This window comes from Suncus etruscus, chromosome 8 (genome assembly GCF_024139225.1).
Source record: "Suncus etruscus isolate mSunEtr1 chromosome 8, mSunEtr1.pri.cur, whole genome shotgun sequence".
Taxonomy (NCBI): Eukaryota; Metazoa; Chordata; class Mammalia; order Eulipotyphla; family Soricidae; genus Suncus; species Suncus etruscus.
Genome location: NC_064855.1, coordinates 94312753 through 94335152, shown reverse-complemented (window position 1 = coordinate 94335152; position 22400 = coordinate 94312753). Strand labels below are relative to the sequence as shown.

Genomic DNA, 22400 nt, shown 5'->3' with positions numbered 1-22400 from the left:
GTGTCATCATCGTGAGAGCATCATGGAGTGAGACTCATGTTTATTCAACTGTTCCTAGGACCTTGAATGATGCCTGGAATTTGGGAATCATTAATGTCTTTTGACATCTTGAAATTATGTCATGGATTTTTCATTGCTTTTATAATGAAGTTTCATGTATAAAATATTTAAAATATCTTTTTATAAACAAACTTATAACTTGTACTTTTATTATGGTCCAGTGAGTTTTAATTATAAAGCATTGTTTAACATCTTAATTTTTTTTAAAACTTGCTACTTTATTCTAGAATTCTTCTACATTTTTCTCTTGGTAGACTTTTTCTGATTTTGGGAATATCTTTGATTCACCAAACTTGACTTGATTATTAATTTAATTCATTTTACATCCTTTAATATAATGTACATAATTTTATTTTAATTTTATCATAATACATTGTAATTTTTTAACCTTATTGATTGATTGATTGGTTTGATTGGTTTTGGGGCCACACTGGGTGGTACTCAGTGGTCACTTTTGCCTCTGTACTAGAAATAACCCCTGGCAGGCTGGGGGACTATATCAGATGCCAGGAATCTAATCAGTTCCCACCTGGGTTGGCCACATGCAAGGCACACGCCCTATTGCTATGCTATCTTTCCAGCCCCAGTAATTCTTTTTATTTCTCTCTTGGTGGACTAGATGTACCAAGAGTTATAATGGGATTAGTATCTATCATTTTATTCCTGATTAAAGATAATAAGAAATGTTTGGTGAATGGATGAATGACTTTACTATATAAAACATTTGTGTTAGTCTATGAGATAAAAGATTATTTTAGACCTAATTATATGAATTTTAATTTCTATCGAGTTTTAATGATGTGTATTCTACATGTAGACCTTCTTCACTTATACATCAAAAGGTTATAGAAATATTCAGTTTTCTGATAAATTAAGTAAATATTTACGATTTTATTATATTTGGAAGAAGTAATGTCACAAGAAATCTATTGAGGTCATAAAATGGTGAGTTGCAGAGGGGCAAAGTAACAATATATTAGTTAGGGTGCTAGTCTTGCATGTGGCTGACCAGGGCTAAATCCCTGGTATCACAGATGGCCCTCTGGGCCTTGTCAGGAGTGAGGCCTGAATACAGGGCTAGGAGTAAGGCCCAAACACTACTGAGTGTGCCTCAAAACCAAAAGGAAGCAAAATATATAGTTGCAGCTATTTTCTCTAGTTGGGAAATGATCTTATACTGCTTAGAGTGAAAATGTTATCTGCTTTCATAAGTTAATAGAAAATTACTATATGCTGAAGAAATGATATATACTTTTATATTTTAAATGTATTTATTTTACTGTATTTTAAGACCAGAACTCAGTTTATATAAATTAGCAAAACAATTGGTATTGCATGAATAGAAAATATTTGTAACATTTTTTTGTTTTGTTTTGTTTTTTGGGTCACACCCAGCAGCACTCAGGGGTTACTCCTGGCTCAATGCTCAAAAATAGCCCCTGGCAGGCTCGGGGGACCATATGGGATGCCGGGATTTGAACCACCATTCTTCTGCATGGAAGGCAAACGCCTTACCTCCATGCTATCTCACCAGCCCCTATAACATATTTTTAATATAATAAAATATAATATTCTTACATTTCATAGAATTGATTCTCCTTATACTTAATATCTTGGAGACATTTGAAATATATTTTTTTCTAGTTTCTTATGTTTATAAAAGGTTCTGTGGTATTTAATATGGCCATTCTCCAACTTTATTTTTGGTATTTTATTTTAATATTATGAAAATTAGTTATAGTTTAAAGAATTGTGAAGAAATACATTTTTGTTAAAGAAATTCAATTTTTATATATTGTTATTCCCTTTTTCATATGCTAGTAGCTTCTTAACTGTAAAAATGAAGTGTTTGAAAGCTGTAGGCATATTGGTAAAATTTACAGTTTGTTTTTAACAGACAGTAACTAAAATGCTATGGTATAACTAAAAAATTTTTAAGCTGCCTACTATTGAAGAAAAATAATTTTTGAAATTAATTTTACCATGGACTTTACCCTTTATACAAATGAAAATATTGTATGTATTTGCATATATGTACATGGTTGAACTTCAGAAAGAAATAATTTTATGAGGAGGCTTGAGCTATAGCACAAGCCTGTAAGGTATTTTGCCTTGCACACAACTGAACTGGGTTTGATCCCTCGCATTCCATATGGTCCCCCAAGCCTGTCAGGAATGATTTCTGAATGCAGAGCCAGGTGTAACCCCTGAGCACCACTAGGTGTGGACCCCCAACAAATTATTTATGAAAAAATGGTTAATATTCCAAATATATATTAAGGTTATAGTAACTTCTGAAGGATTCTATGAGACTCAGCTTATTCTTTTAAATTTATATATATAGATAGCTACAGAAATCATATATAAGCAAGGTTTATCTATTTTAGAAAACCAAATCTAATTTCTACAATTATGTCTTTAAAAGTAAATGATTTTATAAGTGTCTATATATGTATGAGTTTTCATAGATACATATATATATCTGGTTACAGTATTTTTGGTTTGCTATTATTTGCCTTTTATTTCTTTTACCTGTAGCACAATATACTTGCATTAACATTATTTTGTCATTGTAGCAAGACTAATGTGAGAATTAAATCTCAAAAACCCAGTTAAAATTTATTCATTAGTTTAAAAATTAGGTTTGATCTTCAGTGGAAAAGATACTTTTTAATCAGCGTTTCATAAGTTTATATATATTATTTTTGAATATTTATAAGAGAGAATATTTATAAGAGAATTTTTATATTTGAACTGAAGTTTCTGATTGAGATTGGTATCAAGTGATTATTTTTAAATTTAAGTAATATAATTTATGCTTTGTCAATGCTAAGGAATTGTGTATGAAATGTTGAATAGGTGATGGTTTGATTGGGGGCTAGAGTTGGGGAATTGGGAAAAAAAGTATAATGACCAAAACAGTTAAAAATAAATTTACATGCTTTCAGTTTAAATTACTTTTGTTCATTGTGGTATTTTTATTTTGTGAGTTTTTCTATGCACATACACAATGTTTCTCCTCAGGCCCCATTGTATTTGCTGGCCCTATTTTTATGAACCATCAAGAACAGGCTCTAGCCAGACTCAGATCCCATCCAGCACAGCTAAAGCATAAACGGGACAAGCACAAAGGTATTTGGTCTTCCTTATCAACTAGGCGGGATGTTTTCCCAATCTCTTCCCCTCATCTGAATTTTGTATCTGGGAATATTCACAAATCTAATTCTTCTACTTTGCTTCTATCATTTATAGCCTGAGGAGAAAGAACATGGTGAAATTAGTACCATTGTAGATGACTGTCAATCTTATTTTATTCTTTATTTTTCTTGTTAACTTTAATAAGAACATTTTACATCATTGCTTTTCCATTTCTTTTCATATTCATAAAGTTAAGGGAATGTGGAAAAAAATCATGACTTTTCTGGGTTTCTTTTAATCCTTTATTCTCTGCTTTTCAGTAACTGCCATCTGTCTTCACATATTGTTAATGCTGTTTATTTTTTTATAATTAACAACACTACTAAATTTTGTGTCTACCACTATCATTTATATCACTAGTATATATAGTAAATCTTTTATATGGTATATAAAATGCTCAGTTGACTGTTATATTTTTCTGTTTTAATGCTACGTGCAGTATATGAATTTACAATTAATTGATACTGAGGACAAGTAGAGATAAACCAGAATGATTTAATGCATCTACTCTCTTCCCTTGAAATTATAAAGTTCTAAAGAGTCAATCAGTGACTAAGACCTATATCTCTATTGTTCTTTGAGATATAGTTTTTGATTTAAATAAAAAGATTCTTAAAGCATATTTTCTTTAAAACAACAGATTATGAGTCAACTAAGATCAAGAAAGAATTTCAGACAGGAAATTTCTAGATTCATACATTGTTTTGCCTGTGTCCTTGCATGTCTGTTAGGGGTTCTTTGTCTAGTTGAATTTTAGTGTTGTACTTATAAATGCCAAAGAAAAACCCACAAAGTAGAACAGATATTTTTTTCCCTTAAAATTTCACATAGACAGGTCTAGTGTTTCTGGCTCATTTATTTTTTTCTTTGCTATAAAAATGCTATAAACTAATTTTAAAACTTGTACACACACTATATATATACATATATGTGTGTGTATTTATACATATATATGATCATGATTTTAATTTGCATATTCAATCTTGAGTCTCTCAGTCTGTTTGCCATTCAAAGAAAAACTTAGAAAACAAAGTAGACATCTCACTCTGTTAATAAAACTCATTTAGGGTGCTGGAGAGAGTATAGACAGTAGGGAATTTGCCTTACATGCAGCCAACCACTAACAGTGGTTCGAATCCTGGCATCCCATGAGGTCCCCCGAGCCTACCTGGAAAAATTTCTGAATGCAGAGCCAGGAGTAACCCCTGAGTGCCACTACACCAAAAACAAACAAAAACAAAACGAAACAAAAATCCGCATTCAGATACATTCTTCAGGAATTGAATTTGAAATTATTTTCAATTTGATTTTTATCAGTAAATTTTGATTTTGAGTTCTGATAATGGTATCAATATTTAAATCTAAGGGATAATGTTTGGGATATGGTTTATAAATTATATTTAAAACCTCAGATGTAGGTTTCCCACGTGTCTTTTCCCTCACAATTATGTAAAATCAGAGTTTGCTCAATATTTTATCTAGAGTTAAATATTCACATTTCATGTAATACTTTTTCAGTACTGTACAAATATCTTATGGACCAACATCTTTATTTTTCCAAATTGTTAAATGAAATTCTAAGTGAAGATTAATGTTACAATTTTTTTTTTTTTTTTTTTGGTTTTTGGGCCACACCCAGTAACGCTCAGGGGTTACTCCTGGCTATGTGCTCAGAAGTTGCTCCTGGCTTGGGGGACCATATGGGACACCGGGGGATCGAACCGCAGTCCGTCCAAGGTTAGCGCAGGCAAGGCAGGCACCTTACCTTTAGCGCCACCGCCCGGCCCCTAATGTTACAAATTTAAGAAAGACCTTTGGCATTGTCACATTGATTGCTTGTAGAAATTGCTCAGTAGGGGCTGGAGTAATAGCACAGTGCTAGGGCATTTGCCTTGCTCGTGGCTGACCCAGGATGAACGCAGGTTTGATCCCCGGCATCCCATATGGTCCCCAGATCAGGAGCAATTTCTGAGTGCAGAACCAGGAATAACCCCTGAGTGCTGCTCCCTGTGGCCCAAAAAACAAAACAAAACACAAATAAGAAATTGCTTAGTGGTAAACACCCTTCAATGTTGTCTGCTAGAGAGCTACTTTATATTGTTTATTGTATAATAGCCACCTCTTTTGAAGTACTGGCTTTGCGTTCTTTCAGTGTAGGGTCAATCTTTTACAGTTTAAACTATTTGATGTATTGAATTAGACTGTACATAAATATTTTGGAACCTGTGTCCTCTTTTTATTAGCTTAGCACTCACTATTTTCTATAAATCTACAATTCTCTTTTGCAATTCCTTTGCACTCCTTATCATTTAATTTCACCATTCAGTATTTTTACTCTTGCTCTAAAGTCTTGTCTTATTCTAAATATTATTGTCTTGTCTTATTATTAAATATGCTTGTGTATATTTTTATTTTATTCTTACTCTGTTGTATTTCAGTTTATCCATTGAGAAATTTAATATATTGATTGGTATTTTCTACCTTACATTTAATTATGTTTATAGTATAAATAAGAGGTTAGTAATAGTAAAATTTTTCTAGACTGACTTTTACGGAGGTGCATGGAGGGCGAGGACTGTGGATTTATTGTTAACAGGAGTTAGTTCTAAAATAGAAAGCTGGAGAGCTTCTAGTGGATTGGAAAGAATTGGAAGTCATGGAATCCATTGTTATAGGCAAAATTTGATTAGAGATGAAATAGAATGTGTACAAGGCTGAATCAATAAGAATAGTATGACAGTAATTTATGTTAAAATATATAGAGAGTATATTTCCAATATTTCTGAATTAATATTTGTTTCAGCTATTTAGTACTTGCATAGAAATAGATTTCTGTATAGTGTACCTAGTTAGGAACATTTGAATTGTTCTGTAGTCTGGAGATACTTTGAATTGATTTATTTGAAGTGATAAATCTAAGAGTATAAACAGCCATGTGTATTTTATACATGTTTTAATTTAGAAGTGCTATGATTTTTCTTAAATTTATAAGTGGTGGGCCAGTGAGGTGGCGCTAGAGGTATGGTGTCTGCCTTGCAAGTGCTAGCCAAGGAAGGACTGTGGTTCGATCCCCTGGAGTCCCATATGGTCCCCCAAGCCAGGGGTGATTTCAGAGCGATTAGCCAGAGCATCAAATGGTTGTGGCCCCCAAAACCTAAATAAATAAATTTGTAAGTGGTGTGGAAGTATTATAGTCTGTAGAATATAAATATAGTATTACAGTTTTTGGCCTTTTAAATACTAAATTTCTCATTGAAATAAACTATAAAGTATTTTTGCGCCAATCAAAATTATTTTTAATTAGGAAATCCTAGCTTATTGTCAAACTAAGAATAATTCCTGATTATATAGATATAGTATTTCTATATATATGTTCAATATATATTTAAAAACACATGCATATATATATAAAACGTTCTCATTTGTTAAGTGTGATAAATTAACTTTTACAAAATATCTCAAATGATATTAGCTATTTGATAGTAGTAGTCTGAGCCTTATTTTTGATGAAACGCCAAATATGCTCTACTATTATTTGTACTGACTACATAAACCCTGAGATCTTAGTATTAGCTGAAAATGCATTGATTTTTTACAACCAGAAGAAAAATAACACCTACCATTGATTTATGTCAAGAGAAAGAAAATTAGTTAATATTGATTGAGAAATCTTTTTTTTTTTTTTTTGGTTTTTGGGCCACATCCGGCGTTGCTCAGGGGTTACTCCTGGCTGTCTGCTCAGAAATAGCTCCTGGCAGGCACGGGGGATCATATGGGACACTGGGATTCGAACCAACCACCTTTGGTCCTGGATAGGCTACATGCAAGGCAAACGCCGCTGTGCTATCTCTCGGGGCTCTGATTGAGAATTTTTATGTATTATTTCAATTAATCTTTATAAAAACTTTGTGACAGAATGTTTTTCCATGTTAATATTTTATAGCTGGGAAAGCTGTCTTAATAGGGTCCAGTGTCCAGAGTCCAGTAGCAAATAGTTAGGACCAGTATTTTAATCAATATTTCTTAAAATGTCAGTTCCTGTAAGCATCTATTCACTATTTAAGTTTTCTGTGTTTAAAAGTAAGGCAGTGTATAGTAATTGTAGTTGCAACTGTTTCTTCTGTTTTATTTTATAGTTTTGTATGAAGTACCCATATTTTGTTATGCACATGATTATCCAAAATAGAATAGATTTAAATATAAAATGGATGACACTGAATAGTGTTTTAAGTATGCAACCAGTTATAAATAAATTGTATGACATATAGGCATAGTTCAGATGTACATCTACCAAAACTTTTTAATATAATTTCAGTATCACATTATATTACATTATATAAAATATATATCATATAACTAGGTATTTACAATACACACTTTGGGGATAACACATAAGTGCTCATACTTAAGTGAATAATTATGAGACTATTTCGAAAACTTTTTTCTACAAATCTTAGATTAATTTTGTTGCTGCTCATTAACACTTTATTATTATTTTTTAGTGAATAATAAACATTGCTACTAAATTTATGGCTATTTATTACTAGGTAACTTTTATCAGATAAACTTATAACTAATTCATTAGGATTATACTTCATTTATTAAATTGATGTCAAATACCAGATTCATATATATTTGTTTAAGCTCTTTCATGGCTACTGAACTTTATCCTTATTTTTTTTACTTATAATAATATTTTCATCTTTAATAATGAAGACAATATTACAAGCAGGGTTGTTTGGATGGACTTGAATGAATATTTTAATTATAATTTTACCTTGTAACAATTGTTACTATTTTATTTAATCACTGTGGTTTTAATAAATTACTAGGCCTTTTTCCTTCTCTTTCCCTGATGCTATGTCTCTATTGTGGCCTTTGTGTTTACATTTGATTTCTGAGGGGAAAGGGCAAAATGCTAAATTCAAAAGAAAAGTTTCTAATTAGGCCTAAGTACATTTAAATGATGTGGAATGATACTTGGGAATATTGAATTCAGTTCAGTCTGAGAAACGTGAGCACATTTTGTATATGACATTAAATAAGATTTGATTTTAATAGGTTTTATTAATAACAAAACTCTTTAAAGCTCTAAAGTATGTATCTGCCATCTGTGTACATAGTTTTGGGAAAATACTTCTTTTTATGTATGCCCTTGTTTATACTTTATCATTCCAGACTCTTCAAGATGAGGAGTCTTTGAAATAAGTGTATATTATTTTGGATGAAGTAAATTTAAATATAATTTTTTTAGTTCATTTACTTTTACAGATTCAATTTGGCAAACCCACATGAGATAATTTAGCAGAAGAGGAATTGTTCTTTATCCTGTTATAGTAAAACCTCTCACTAATTCAGAATTTATGATACTTCAGATGCAGTACTTGTGATCATTTTGAGTAAAAAATTCAAAATAATTTCTTCCTCTGAATTTTCAGGGTCATACTTATAAGGGGAAACCTGTCTAAAATCAGTAGCTTTTCAAACCAAGGGCTCAAGAAATGAAGGATTCCTTCAGCGTGCCTTCAACCTCTGGGTCCGGCAATTTATTCTTGTATGTTAAAGGACTTTTATGTTTATGGTACATGTTTATGTAATATAGGCCTATTTAATTATGATAAAGGTAATTACATATTATTCTAGCATTTAATAACTTTGCTTGAAGGTAATAAAAATGAAATAAAAAATATTAATGGTCTGTAATTAAGACTTATCAGTAAGTCACATGGGCCAGTTCATTCTGTGTTATTCCGAATTTGTGAGGTTTTACTGTCCTGATGTAATAAAGAGCTCAAGCTTTACTAAGTGATTTCATTTAGTTACGGAAAGAAAGGTTATAATTGAGTTCAGTTTGTCTTATGTGGATGTTACTACTGGCAAGAAATATTAGATGGAAGGTACTGGATAGGATAAATGATTTGATATTACTCTGTTAGCAGTCTGAACAATGAAAATGAGACTGTAGATCCACATTTGTATATTCAGTATATTGTACATTATAAACACTTGTTTAGATTTGCTGTATTAAAAGAGTGGCTTAGAGTAATTGACTTTTTGAAATTCCTTCCAGATTTACTTGTACAAGGAATTTGAATCCTGATACACAGAGGTTATATTTTGGTGATGCATTATTTTAATTTAGGAAAATAAGTTGCCTCCATTATGCACACATTCCCCCCCCAAATCTGAATATTATGAAATGTGCCTTCTGTGATTAGGAGGTCAGAATATTCAAAGTCAGGCATTGGTTGGGGGAGAAAAGCAACAAGAATTTAGTGCAGAATGACCAAAGGTTATTTCTTTATCAATGGACAGTAAAGAAAAATGACAGTAAGCTATCATTCAATTGTAGCATCCTAGATTTGATCTTTATGATTTTTTTAAAGTTCAGTTGAGTTTAGCAGTACTGAAGAAAACATAATCTTCCTAATATGTTTTGGGAAATTTGTTCATTTGAGAATCAATTAGAACTTATTTTTCTTTTAATGACTCACTAACAATATCACTAAATTTTAAAATATTTTAAATTACTTTGCATGCAGTTATTTTTATGCAGACTAAAATTTCCTATATAAACCATTTTAGAAAAAAACAGGGTAGAATTTTGTCATTTCTTTTACTAATGACCCATCTGTATTACAAAATCGATTGACTTAATAGGTTTTACCAGTAACCATATCTTGTTTTTACTGATTTAGTGATATGTACAAACAAAAGTATCTAGTATATCTTTTCAAAATTGCTTCTTTGCAGGTAGATTCTTGATCTATCGTTTCTAACAGCTGCAGATTCTTCTTTGCTTGTTCCTTTTAACATTTTCTCTTATTCTTCCATAGTAAATTGTTTAGAACATTTTGGGGGGAAGATGAATATGGCTTAATTACAATTTATACCACTTACAGATGGAAGTCGAGAAAGAGGAGAAAAGGATGCAAGCAAAATTACAACATATCCCCCAGGCTCTGTGCGATTTGACTGTGAACTTAGAGCAGTACAAGTCAGCTGTGGATTTCACCATTCAGGTAGCAGCTGGAAATTTAGGGTATAACTGCATTTTTACAATTGTGTTAAGTAATTTGTCTAGTTTTCACCAATGTTACCTGTTTGTGCTAAATCATATAATTTACCGTATTTTCCGGTGTATAAGACGACTTTTGAAACAAAAAAAGTCAACCGAAAATTGGGGGTCATCTTATACGCCGAGTATATCCCAAAAAGCTAAATGAAACAAACAAAAAAAGCCGCAGAGTTTCCAGATCTCTTTCTTGGGGGCTCCCAAACAGTACTCAGGAGATCTGGGGCCACTTCTGGCAAAACCCAGCTAACCGTGTAGGTGGTTCAGTGCTAGGGTCAGAGGATGGGGTGTTGTTTGGTTCATGTAGTGGGGGAGATTAACTGATGGCACCAGGGAATTGCCAGAAAAGGTGCCTATGATAAGGGACCAATCACTGCAAGACTGCTCGGACCACCTCTCTAACTCAGCCAATACAAGCAGGCTTTTTATACATGCAAATTAGACAATGTTTTGGACCCTAATCTACACTGTAAAAAGCCTGCTCAGATTGGCCAGAGTCAGAGAGGAAGTCTATGACAGTATAACCTTTGAACCTTTGCTTGTTGTGATTGGCTCACTGTGGTACATACAATTGCAGCACAGGAACATTCTGTCTGATACAGCGAATATAGGCCTAAACCTATGTTTTAACTGCAAAATTAGGGGGTCGTCTTATATGTTCAGTCGTCTTATACGCCAGAAAATATGGTAGTAAAAATTTCCTAAAGATTAAATAATTATTACAATAGGCTTGAACTCTTGATTTCTGCAACTTTTGTAACCATGTTTTGTTAAGGGTTAAGTGAGAAGGATATTTGAATTTCTCAATTTTCTTAAAAATGGAGAAAATAAATTTTTTACTAACTCCTTTTGGAGTTAAAAAATGGGGCCGGTGAGGTGGCGCTAGAGGTAAGGTGTCTTCCTTGCAAGCGCTAGCCAAGGAAGGACCACGGTTTGATCCCGCAGCGTCCCATATGGTCCCCCCAAGCCAGGGGCAATTTCTGAGTGCTTAGCCAGGAGTAACCCCTGAGCATCAAATGGGTGTGGCCCGAAAAAACAAAAAAAAATTTTAGAGTTAACAAAACATTTGGTTTTTGTTTAGCTTATACTATTTAATGTTTATAAAAATAAAAATTTAATTCTTTGATACTAAATGTATTTTCTTATTGATAAGACTTTGAAATGTGTAAAATTTTAATATTGATGTTACTGATAATTGTATCTATTTACAACATAGCATTCAAACATACCTAAGTGTTATGTGTATAATTATATAAGGTATGAGATCAGATTTTTATATAGCTACTTACTAATAAGGACTTATCTATTATCTATATTACTTATAAGGACTTTGCAGCCAGCCCGAACCAATATTTTGTTAAATCGTAATATTATAAAAGAAAATAAGAACTTTAACTTAAATATATTTACTATAAAACATTTATAAAAATTTTAATATCTATTAAATAGTAAATCATTGAGTGTCTATTTTTAAATGTTTCTGCAAATTTTCAAAAAGTAGCATTTTAATGTAGTTAGAGAGAAAACTAAACTTGTGTTTTTCCTCTAGTGGTTTTAATGGAAAATGGAGATGTCTATACATTTGGTTATGGACAACATGGACAGCTAGGACACGGAGATGTCAATTCCAGGTACTCTTATATTTTTGTTGTTGTTGAAGATACTGCTTTTGGGCTGGAGAGATAGCATGGAGGTAGGGTGTTTGCCTTGCATGCAGAAGGATGGTGGTTTGAATCCCGGTATCCCATATGGTCCCCATAGCCTTTCAGGAATGGTTTCTGAGCATAGAGCCAGGAATAATCCCTGAGCACTGCGAGGTGTGACCACCACCCCCCCCAATAAAAAGGGGAGATACGGCTTTTGGTTATCTTCTCTGATAAAGAGTGCTTATGATCATCACAAAAGTCCTATCATATTTTTAATAATTATTGTCATTGGGAATAGTGGTTGTGACAGTACAAGAGACAGTAAATTAAAAGAAAAATACTAAGGCTGGAGAGATAGTATAGGGGTAAAGGCACTTGCCTTACACAGAGAGTTTTAAATCCTAATGTGGAAATGCCACATTAGAGCCTTAAAAATCAGTGAACATTCACATTTAGCATATGGTCTAATACTTAAACAATCTTGATCATTTACTATTGATGTTTTTTGTTTTTCCTTTTTTATGGCTCCTTTTTGTTTTGTTTTGAGGCCACAACTGGTAGTGCTCAGGATTTACTCCTGGCTTTGCACTCAGGAATCATTTTTGGTTGTCTTAGTTTACCATACAAGATGTCTGGTAGGCAAACTTCTTTCTATTATACTGAATCTTACTACTACTGATTTTTTTATTTGGGATAGGGAGTTGAGAGAGGAGTAAGGGGAAAATGGTTACTCCTGGCCCTGTGCTCAGGATCTAGTTGTGATTTTGTCCTGTATGCCATTTGTGATACTCAGGGTTTCATTTGTTGTGCCCAAGACTGAACTAGTGTCGGTGGCAGGCAATGCAAGTCTGATGTACAGTGTCTTCCAAATAGCACAGGATTGATGCTCCATCAGGCCTAACTTTAACATTTCTTTTCCAGTTTATATCTTTACTCATAGAATAATCACCAACTAAAATGTAGTGGCAACATTAGTGATGGAATAAACCCTCTTCCATGTCTTGAGACTTTGGTGAAAAAGAAAACAAAACTTGCCAACTTGATCTCCACACAAAGGAGAAGCCCTAATTTAGTTTCTGGATATCCATCCAACTGTAAAGCAGTTTTTTTGTTTTGTTGTTAATTTTGATTTGACTATACTCAGGGCTCACTCCTGGCTCTGTACCCATGATTCATTCCTAGCCAAGCTTTGGGAACCAGCTGGGGTACCACAGACTGAATTTTCCTCTTGCCAAATACAGTGGTCATTTGTATATCTCACTGTTGCAAAGTTTCCAAATTTATTTGCTCTACTGTCCCTTTTTCACAGAAAAACATCACTCAGTACTCCTTAGGAAATCCACCTTTTAAAAAAGAAAATTAGAGGGTTACATCCAGCTATGTTTATGGTTTACTCCTGGCTCCACTCTTAGGGAATCACTCCTGGTGATGCTGGGGGACCATATGGGATGACAGGAATCGAAGTCACATGCAAGGCAAACACCCTACCCCACTATGCTGTCTCTCTGGTCTCAACCTTTTTTTTTTTTTTTTTTAATGAATAGGCAGAAAGCTTCCTTTATGCCCCATTGCACCAGAGGCCACTTCACTTCACCCTTTGCCCCCTTCCTAGAGTATTTTAGTACTTCATACTGGGCAGTACCATCAATTTGAAAAATACCGATATAGGGCAGCATTACCAACTGGGGTCAGTAGGTCCTTAGGAAATTTAAGGTGAAAGTCATGTAAATGGACTGTCACTGCTTAATAGGACTATGGGCCCAACTGGTAGGATAGTGGAATTACAGATAGGAAACCAGGTTAGAAGGGCCAGCAGTGGGAAAGGGCCAGCTCCTTCCTGAAATCTTCTCTAGCCACTCTTATTATACAAAATATTCTTTCTCTTTGGTATGTTCTCGATTTTTATTTCTGCTTCCTCAGTTCATGTTCAAATTGCTTCATATTAAAAACTTTTTTTAAATTTCCTAGCTCTCACTTATTTTTTAATTGAATATTGAAATTGAATACTATATCCTGCTATCATTGGCAAGAACAACATCATCTTTACCATATTTAGTTTTTTAACAAGCCTATTCCCATTTCTTCCATAAAAATCAAACCCTTTTTCTCCTCTTAATAAACAGTTTCTAGTTCAGACCCTCCACATTAACTTAACAGATTTAGTAAAAATGTCTTAACTAGCTTTCAAGCTGATGTGTTTCTTACAACTAATTCCTCCTTACAGCATATTTAAAATATTTATATAATATTTCCAGTTTTAAAATTTTATGGTTTCATTGTCTTGATACTAAAATGTTTAAAAATGAAAAAATGAGGGGCTAGAGTGATAGCGCAGTGGGAGAGTGTTTGCCTTGCATGCGGCTGATCCAGGACGGACCTCAGTTCGATCCCTGGCATCACATATAGTCCCCCAAGCCAGGAGCGATTTCTGAAAACATAGATAAGAGTAACCCCTGAGTGCCACTCGCTGCCCCTCCCCCAAAAAAACAAAAGTAAAACAAAAAAATGGAAAAAATGATACAAATTTCATACTAGGATGCCATTTATATTACCATGTGGCTGAAATGGAACAAGCACCTATATATCTATAATTCTTTATCCTTCTGGGAATCCCATGGAGAAATAATATCTATTATTACCTTCAATGTTATAGTATTCTAAAACGAATGAGTAATCTGTGTGTCCAATGTTCATAATGCTGTTAACATGCTGATGCCAAGATTTAGTTAAGCCGTCTAGCTCTAGAGACTGAACTTTTCATCACAGCTGCAATGCTACATTGAGTAATGAGTTATTAATACTTTGTTAAATTCATAATTATAATTTAGTGGCCAAAGAGCAGAAAAGAGTGTAAAATTATTTTATATCTTTAGTCTCTACATTGAATTTCCACTAAAAGTTTCCACATGAATTTTATTTCATTCAACAAGTGTTAATAGATATCATTAATATGTCATTCACTATAGAAGAAAAAATTATTTTTATTGGGGGAAGTGACTGGGTTATACCCAAAGGTGGTCAAGGTATATCTTGACTATTTACTCAGGAAAAAAGAAAATATCTTTATCTTTTTTTTTTTTTAGCACTTAAGTATTTACTAGATATTCTTATTACCATGTTTATCTTCTGTTTCTGATTGTATTGTTTTATAGTTCAATGTGCTTGTTTATGAAATTGACTTAATATATATATATTTATTTTAACCTAGGGGATGTCCCACTCTTGTTCAAGCATTGCCATGCCCTAGCACACAAGTTACTGCAGGCAGCAACCACACAGCAGTGCTTTTAATGGATGGACAAGTCTTCACATTTGGAAGTTTTTCTGTAAGAAAATTAAAATAATAATACTAGTCACTTTATAACATTACCTTATAATTTGTCTATATTAGCTAATTTTTCGGTTTTGTGAAATTCTTTTATTTCATATTTAAATTCACTCTCTTTGACCATAACAGTAAAAAAGTTAGATGACGTTACTTTGAAATAATTTTGTTTTCTAATGTGTATTAGAATTTATTAAAATTAACAACTCTGTTATATAAGGACATTTTTATTCTAGGTTACAGTTTTCGAGTAGAGCCAATTTAGTCATTTGAAAATTAATTTCCCAACTAGCTTATAAAGATTCATTTCTTAACATTCAGAATTATGTATATTTTAGAGCTTTAAAAATCATAGTTTTCTTATTAGATTTATTTAAAAATATAGCTTTCTTCCTCTCTGTATGTATGTATGTATGTATGTTTACCTTTCTGTTTCACTCTTTTTTTTCTTTTCACCAAAGTTTGAAGTGAATGAAATGCTGTAAGAATTTTATGTAGTTAGGGCATAGTAGAATAAGAAAAGTTTCATAAGACTGTCCTAATAACCCTATATTATCTCTGACATGAGCAACTGAATTATTGAGAGAAATAACCTGTAGTCTTTAACCTGAGTCTGTGAGATGTAATTTACAGCTAACTCTTGATAAGAAGGTAAATATGAGCTAAAATTATCTTTTGTTTTGAAAGTGAGATTGAACATCATACAGAACATATTGCTTACTATAAAAATGGTATATGTAAAAACTTGGGGTAAATTAGAAAGAAAATTTCATTGGCCTAGTAGATACAAGGTGTTTCCACCCATGAAGCATACTGTCAAAATACCAACTACAGGCTCCAGACATGTTGGTTGTCCACTCCAAAAGTCTCTCTTTATGGTCCCAGAAAAAGTTCTGCTCAGTCTCAGTGGACAAAGTCACTCTTCTGTAATTAGAGATCTTGGTTATAAAATCACATTTTGTAAAAGAAAACAAGTAACTAATGAATTGAAATACAGTTTTTATAGTCTTTAGAAATAAATTTTGCTTCATTGAGATTTGGACATCCTGATTATCTTTATGTAAGGGGATACTGTTAAGGACTTGAAAAGAATTTATTTCTGTTTTTGCTTGATTAAAGACATAGTGCGATGTCTAAATAAAAAAATGGTATATGTAGACTATCCATATATTTTTGAAAGATGGTCATGTTTTATTGACATTTTTATTTATGATTCAGACCATTTATGTATCATTTGTACATCATGTGGACTTGTGAATTTTTGCTCTCTTTCACACTATGCATATATTATATGTAACATTTCTCCCTGGCTCATTTAAGTGTAATGTGCCTGAGTGGGAGGCAGCTCAGAGGACTAAAGTGTGTGTTTTAGATGCAGGAGCCCTGGGCTTGATCCCTGGCATCACATTACTATTCAGAGTGATTTCCAAACAGGAGGATGGGGTTAGCCTTGAGCACCACCAGTTACAGTCTCCAAAACAAAATAAAATGAACAATGTGGATACCTAGTGACCCTTGATTCCTAACTTCTTTAATGATTCAGTTACCCAATAATTTTTGGAGCTTGCTTATTTATTTATTTATTTGCAATTTTGCTCTAGAATCTATAATTAATTTGCTTGTCTTGTCTCCTTAATTATGTTGACTTTTAATTTTCTGTATCTTTTTCTTGTCCATTATGACACTGACATATTGTGTTAAAAGAAATAACATGGTGTTTGCTTTCCCTGCTGTCATTTTTCTAATATTTACTCAGGCTGAGAATCAGGTTGTACTATCCATGCCAAAGTATTCAAATGATGATATTCTCCAATATCGTATCTGGAACCATAAAATGTCTTCTCACCTCATTCTGGTGACCAGTTTTTATCAGGATGAAAAGTTGTTTGATTTCTCTACTGCATAGTTAGTGGTTTTATCCCCTTAAAATCTGTTAGCAGCTTCTGAGTTGATACTTTTAAGACAGTTTAAGATCCCCATTTATCAAATTTCCCCCAGGTTTAGCATCTTTTGCTCATTCTCTACTGAGTCTTTAGTGTCATCTTGTGCACTGATTTTCCATCTCTACCACTCTATACACATTTCCTACTTCTTTACAATTGTAACAGAGCTTTTTTTTCTTATTTGTTTCTCTGCTTATTAATGGTGAATACAGTAGTATTTGTAGTTTCTTCATTGCTATCCTCAGTTATTGTAAATTTCTTTTTTATCTATCGTCTCCTTAACTTTATAAATTGTAGGGTTTTTTTTATCCAGTAATACTATTAATGTGTTTAATCTTTTAGAAAGGACAACTGGGTAGACCAATTTTGGATGTGCCATATTGGAATGCAAAACCTGCTCCCATGCCCAATATCGGATCAAAATATGGAAGAAAAGCAACCTGGATAGGTGCAAGTGGGGACCAGACTTTCTTACGAATTGATGAAGCACTTATTAATTCTCATGTGCTGGCTACATCAGAAATTTTTGCCAGTAAACACATAATAGGTAATAACCCAAACATCCCTCTTTTCACCCCCACTCTTGTCTTGATTTTGTTAAAAATTAAAATTAATGTTTCTTAATTTCCTATGGGAAATACATTTGTAGCTGTTTTGTTTTCTTTTTGCTAGAGGAGATTTAACAGAAGTTTCAAAGTCTCTGTGCTTATTACATGACTGTTTGAGAGAAGAATGAAATACTTGGGAGTACTGGAAACCATAATAAATAAAGGGGAAAAGGGTTGAAATGTGAGCTAAATGGTAATTGGAATCATTGTATTAAAAGGAGAAATATTTCTAATATTGTCTTGTTATATTAAGGAAATTAATTTTTTGGAAGGTTAGACAGACTTTGAAAGTTTCAGTCAAATCCAGGCTTTATTTATCTGATCCCTTGAATATCTGTATAACCAAATAGTTGTAGCGTAGAAATAAAGAACATGTTTTGTAGATTTAGATGGCTGGTGGTTTTAGTCTTCCTAAAAGACATTTTGAGGAGGCTTTTAAGGAATTTGATTAATTTAATTATATTTATCGACCAATTATTTAATTCATTAAGTTTCAGTTTCTTAAAATTGATAATATAATAGTAATGCTTATCTTGGAGGGCTTTAAGGCATATGAAAGGGGTCAGTGGATTTTGTTGCCATTAGCCATTTGGTGGTGCCTATAGTGTGGTAACATTGTATTCTTATTCAGTTGAATAGGTTTTTTTTAGATTAATGATAAAAGATTGATGTGTCTTAAAAATATAAATGTCAATATTTTCCCCAAGGCTTGGTACCTGCTTCTATATCAGAACCCCCTCCATTTAAATGTCTTCTGATAAATAAAGTGGATGGAAGTTGTAAAACTTTTAATGACTCTGAGCAAGAGGATCTGCAAGGATTTGGTGTGTGTCTTGATCCTGTGTATGATGTAATTTGGAGGTAAGCTTTTCCATTTGTAAAATAGAGTACTGGATGTTTTGTTGTAATTGTATTCTTGTGGTGATAAGATTCATATATGGTAGTAGACTTTTCATAGGCCAAGGTAAGCAGAAGTCTCCTATTTATTTTGTTTTCTAGATATTCACGGGATTCTTTATAGTATAGAACAGTGGTCAAGAACTTGGGGTGGATTAGAGTTATCAAAGACATTGCACTTTTAGTATTAATTTACTGTGATTTTTCTTCTATCTGAACCTATTTTTATATTCTTGACAGCTTTCTCTTGAATCATGAGGAGCTGGAGAGATAGCACAGTGGGAATAATGCTTGTCTTCATGTGGCAAATTGGAATTTGATCCCCAGCATCCCATGTGGTCTCCAAAGCCCTGCCAGGAGAGGTGCTTGAGCACAAAGTCAGGAGTAAACCCTGAGCACCACTGGTTGTGGCTCCCCTTGTCCCCATCAACTCCCCCAAAAGAGAACAATGCATTTTGAGTCAGATTGCCATGTTTTCCCCTTATTCTTGATTTGCTGTTTCTGCCACCTTGGAGAAGTTATGTTGACTCAGTGAGCAATATATATTTTTATTTATATGACAGGATAATAAAATAGATTGTTTGCTACTGATTGTTAGAGCAGACACATACTTAGAACTTTAGATGTGTTTACTTTTTAAAATTATAATTAGTTTTATTTTATTTTAATTTATTTTTATTTTATTTTTTGGTTTTTGGGCCACACCCGGTGACACTCAGGAGTTACTCCTGGATATGAGCTTAGAAATCGCTCCTGACCATATGGGATGGCAGAGATTGAACTGAAGTCTGTCCTGAGTCAGTCCCTTGTAAGGCAAATGCCCTTCTGCTGTGCTATCGTTCCGGCCCCTATAATTAGTTTTATTTTATTTTATTTTATTTTGCTTTTTGGGCCACACCCAGTGATGCTCAGGGGTTACTCCTGGCTATGCACTCAGAAATCGCTCCTGGCTTGGGGGGCCATATGGGAAATTGAAGGATCCAACCGTGGTCCATCATAGGTTAGCACATGCAAGGCAAAAGCCTTACTGCTTGTGCCACAGCTCTGACCCTGTAACTAGTTTTATTTTAATGCATTCTGTTGTTGATTATTTTTAGTCTATCAGCTGTCTTGTAAGTAATGCACAAGAAATTTTACTTCTTCCTATATATACCCAAATTATTGTTTAGTATGTAGAAAAATATGTGAAAACAGTAAAGTAAATAAGATCAATGAGCTTGCACTTTAGGAATCTGTGTTGTAGAATGCTTATATTGGTAGGGAAATCTTGAATAATTAATAAGTCTTACAGAGAATGATGTAAATATACAAGAGTCTCAAGAAGTGACATTGTCAATGTGTATTTAAATTTTATTGCAATATTTTATATACATAGTGAGGAAAGTGAAGTGTTTTTAATATTTCTAATTTGAATATTAATACAGATTGTATCTCAAGATTCCCAGAGTGACTCATCTTAGGCTCATCATCTTCTCCCACCTCCCCTTTCATTGTTTACTTGGCTTGCCTTACTATGTTGGAGTTCAAATAGGTTAGAGGGTTGATGTTGGCTTTAGAGGTTGAATTGGCTTAAATGAGCTTAGGCAAGTGATTTTTTTTTTCTTTGTCTTTCTTGTCTTGTTTACTTTGATTTCTGTAAGCCAGCCCAGCAGTAAAAATGGGCACAGATTCTTTAGCCGATATTTTCTTATCAATTTGAGACCTGCATTAGGAAATTAAGTGCTTCTTAGGTTGCTGACCAGTAAATTAATGCTATTCAGGCACTTCTCTGAGGAGGCCTGGAGGCAGATTTGTGCTTTAGATCTCCCTAGTAGCATAATTCAGGTTATTAGATAATAAGCTATAAGTGAGCACTCTGGTAATAATTCTTAGGTACTGAGAAACAAAATTACAGTTGGTCACAGTGGAATTGAATGAAGGGGATAGAGAACTGAATATCATATAGAATTGTCCTCAATTATTTTGCTTATTAGAAATCAGTATAAAGAGATTTTGTAACAAAAGCAAACTCCAGTGTCAACCTAGCTTTGAATGGATGTTTTATGTTAAAGTCACTTTTATAAAGTTTTAAGTGAAGTATCAATATGTTGTTGATTTCACATTAGTAAATTATAAATTAAAATTGGCAGTATAAAATGTTTCTAAATGTGTATGTTCCTAAATTAGAGATAAGAGTAGAGATAGAGTCTAGCATAAGGACAGCCATTTAACAATGCTCAGAAATAAAGTATCCAGTTAGTGGAGCATTGTCCTTTTCACATATGGTTCCAGTGGGACAAATGATCTTTCATGCCTTTCCAGGCCCTGATCGTTTACTCCCTTCTTTCCAAAGCAGGGATTAAAAGATAAAGTTCACTCTCCTCTTACATTTCATTAAAGCAGCTGGAAAGTGTTCACCTTTAAATCGGGATCAGATTTTATTCTTTATACTGACTGACGACTGGCTGCTTTGTGTTCTTTATTTTTTGTAGTAAGCCACTGGCATTTAACAGCTATCAAAGACATTGCAATTTAGTATTAATTTACTGTGACTTTTCTTCTGTCTGAGCCTACTTTTATATTCTTGACAGCTTTCTCTTGAATCATGAGAAACTTAACATCTGTAAAGTGCAGATAAATGTTAATAGCTATTTCCCACTTCAAAATTTATACAACTAGCACAGGACTGCATTATTTTAAAAAACAATAAAAGCAAGGCCAAAGAGATACTACATTGGCTAGGGCACTTGCCTTGCAGGCAGCTGACCTAGATTTTATTTCCCAGCACCACCTATAATGATCTAAGCACAGAGCCAAGAATAAAACCCTGAGCACCACTGGTTGTTTTTTACCAAAAAACAAACAAACAAAAACCCTAAAGCAAAACAATTAACCAAATTCTGCTGATGTCTGTGTCTGAGACATTAAATTTGGGGTAAAGGCAGGCTTGGCTTCATAAACAGAGCTGAGGAGATGTAGGAAGTCAGCTCAGTAGAAGGCCTTTGAGAATGCTTGTTTGGTTGAGCCTTGTTGTGTGAGGATAACTTGGCCACCTGTATTTGTGAGGGTGTTACTTGGGGACCTCCAGGATCATACCCAGTAATAGCTTGGAAAACTTGTGATGCCAGGGATTGATATGGGCTAGCTGCATGCAACATGTGTTCCTTACTTAACTTCTATACTATCTGTCTGGCTAAACAAGCACCTTTTTTTTAACTTGATTGATTGGTTGGTTGTTAGGCCACACCCAACAGTGCTAAGGGGTCACTCCTGCCTCTGCATATATATTTACATAAATGGATTTTTATTTCCTCATGCTATATCTGCATCTGTGAATATAAAAAGTGTAAGACTTGTGACATGTTAAGTTTGGTTATCTAAATGAAGATACTATAAGTGGGCAATTAGGAAAATTGGCCAAACTCAAAGGCTTGGGAATATTACTTTTAGAGATTGAGCATCTAACAGTGTGAGTTGAATGAAATGGCTTAGAAAGATAATATACATTCTGAAGAGTTCTAGTATAAATTCTGAAACTTACAAGTGAGAACTCATAGAATAAAAGAGGCAATGTTAAAATAATAAAGTTTGGTGGTCATTGAGAGTTCCTTATAGTATTCTTTTAAATATTTTTGATTTATTATTAACATTACATATTTGGCATGAGTT

The 22400-nt window shown here is 33.4% G+C and overlaps 1 protein-coding gene across 1 annotated transcript in view; it reads left to right on the top strand.

Moving 5' to 3' along the window:
- MYCBP2 (MYC binding protein 2) overlaps positions 1–22400 on the top strand; it is a 234133-nt gene that overhangs the window by 61158 nt on the left and 150575 nt on the right. Inside the window, exons 18-22 of the mRNA XM_049778932.1 lie at positions 10161–10280; positions 11883–11964; positions 15188–15305; positions 17590–17794; positions 18563–18716. Of these exons, the coding sequence (XP_049634889.1) occupies positions 10161–10280; positions 11883–11964; positions 15188–15305; positions 17590–17794; positions 18563–18716 (679 nt within the window). The remainder of the gene's footprint in view (positions 1–10160; positions 10281–11882; positions 11965–15187; positions 15306–17589; positions 17795–18562; positions 18717–22400) is intronic.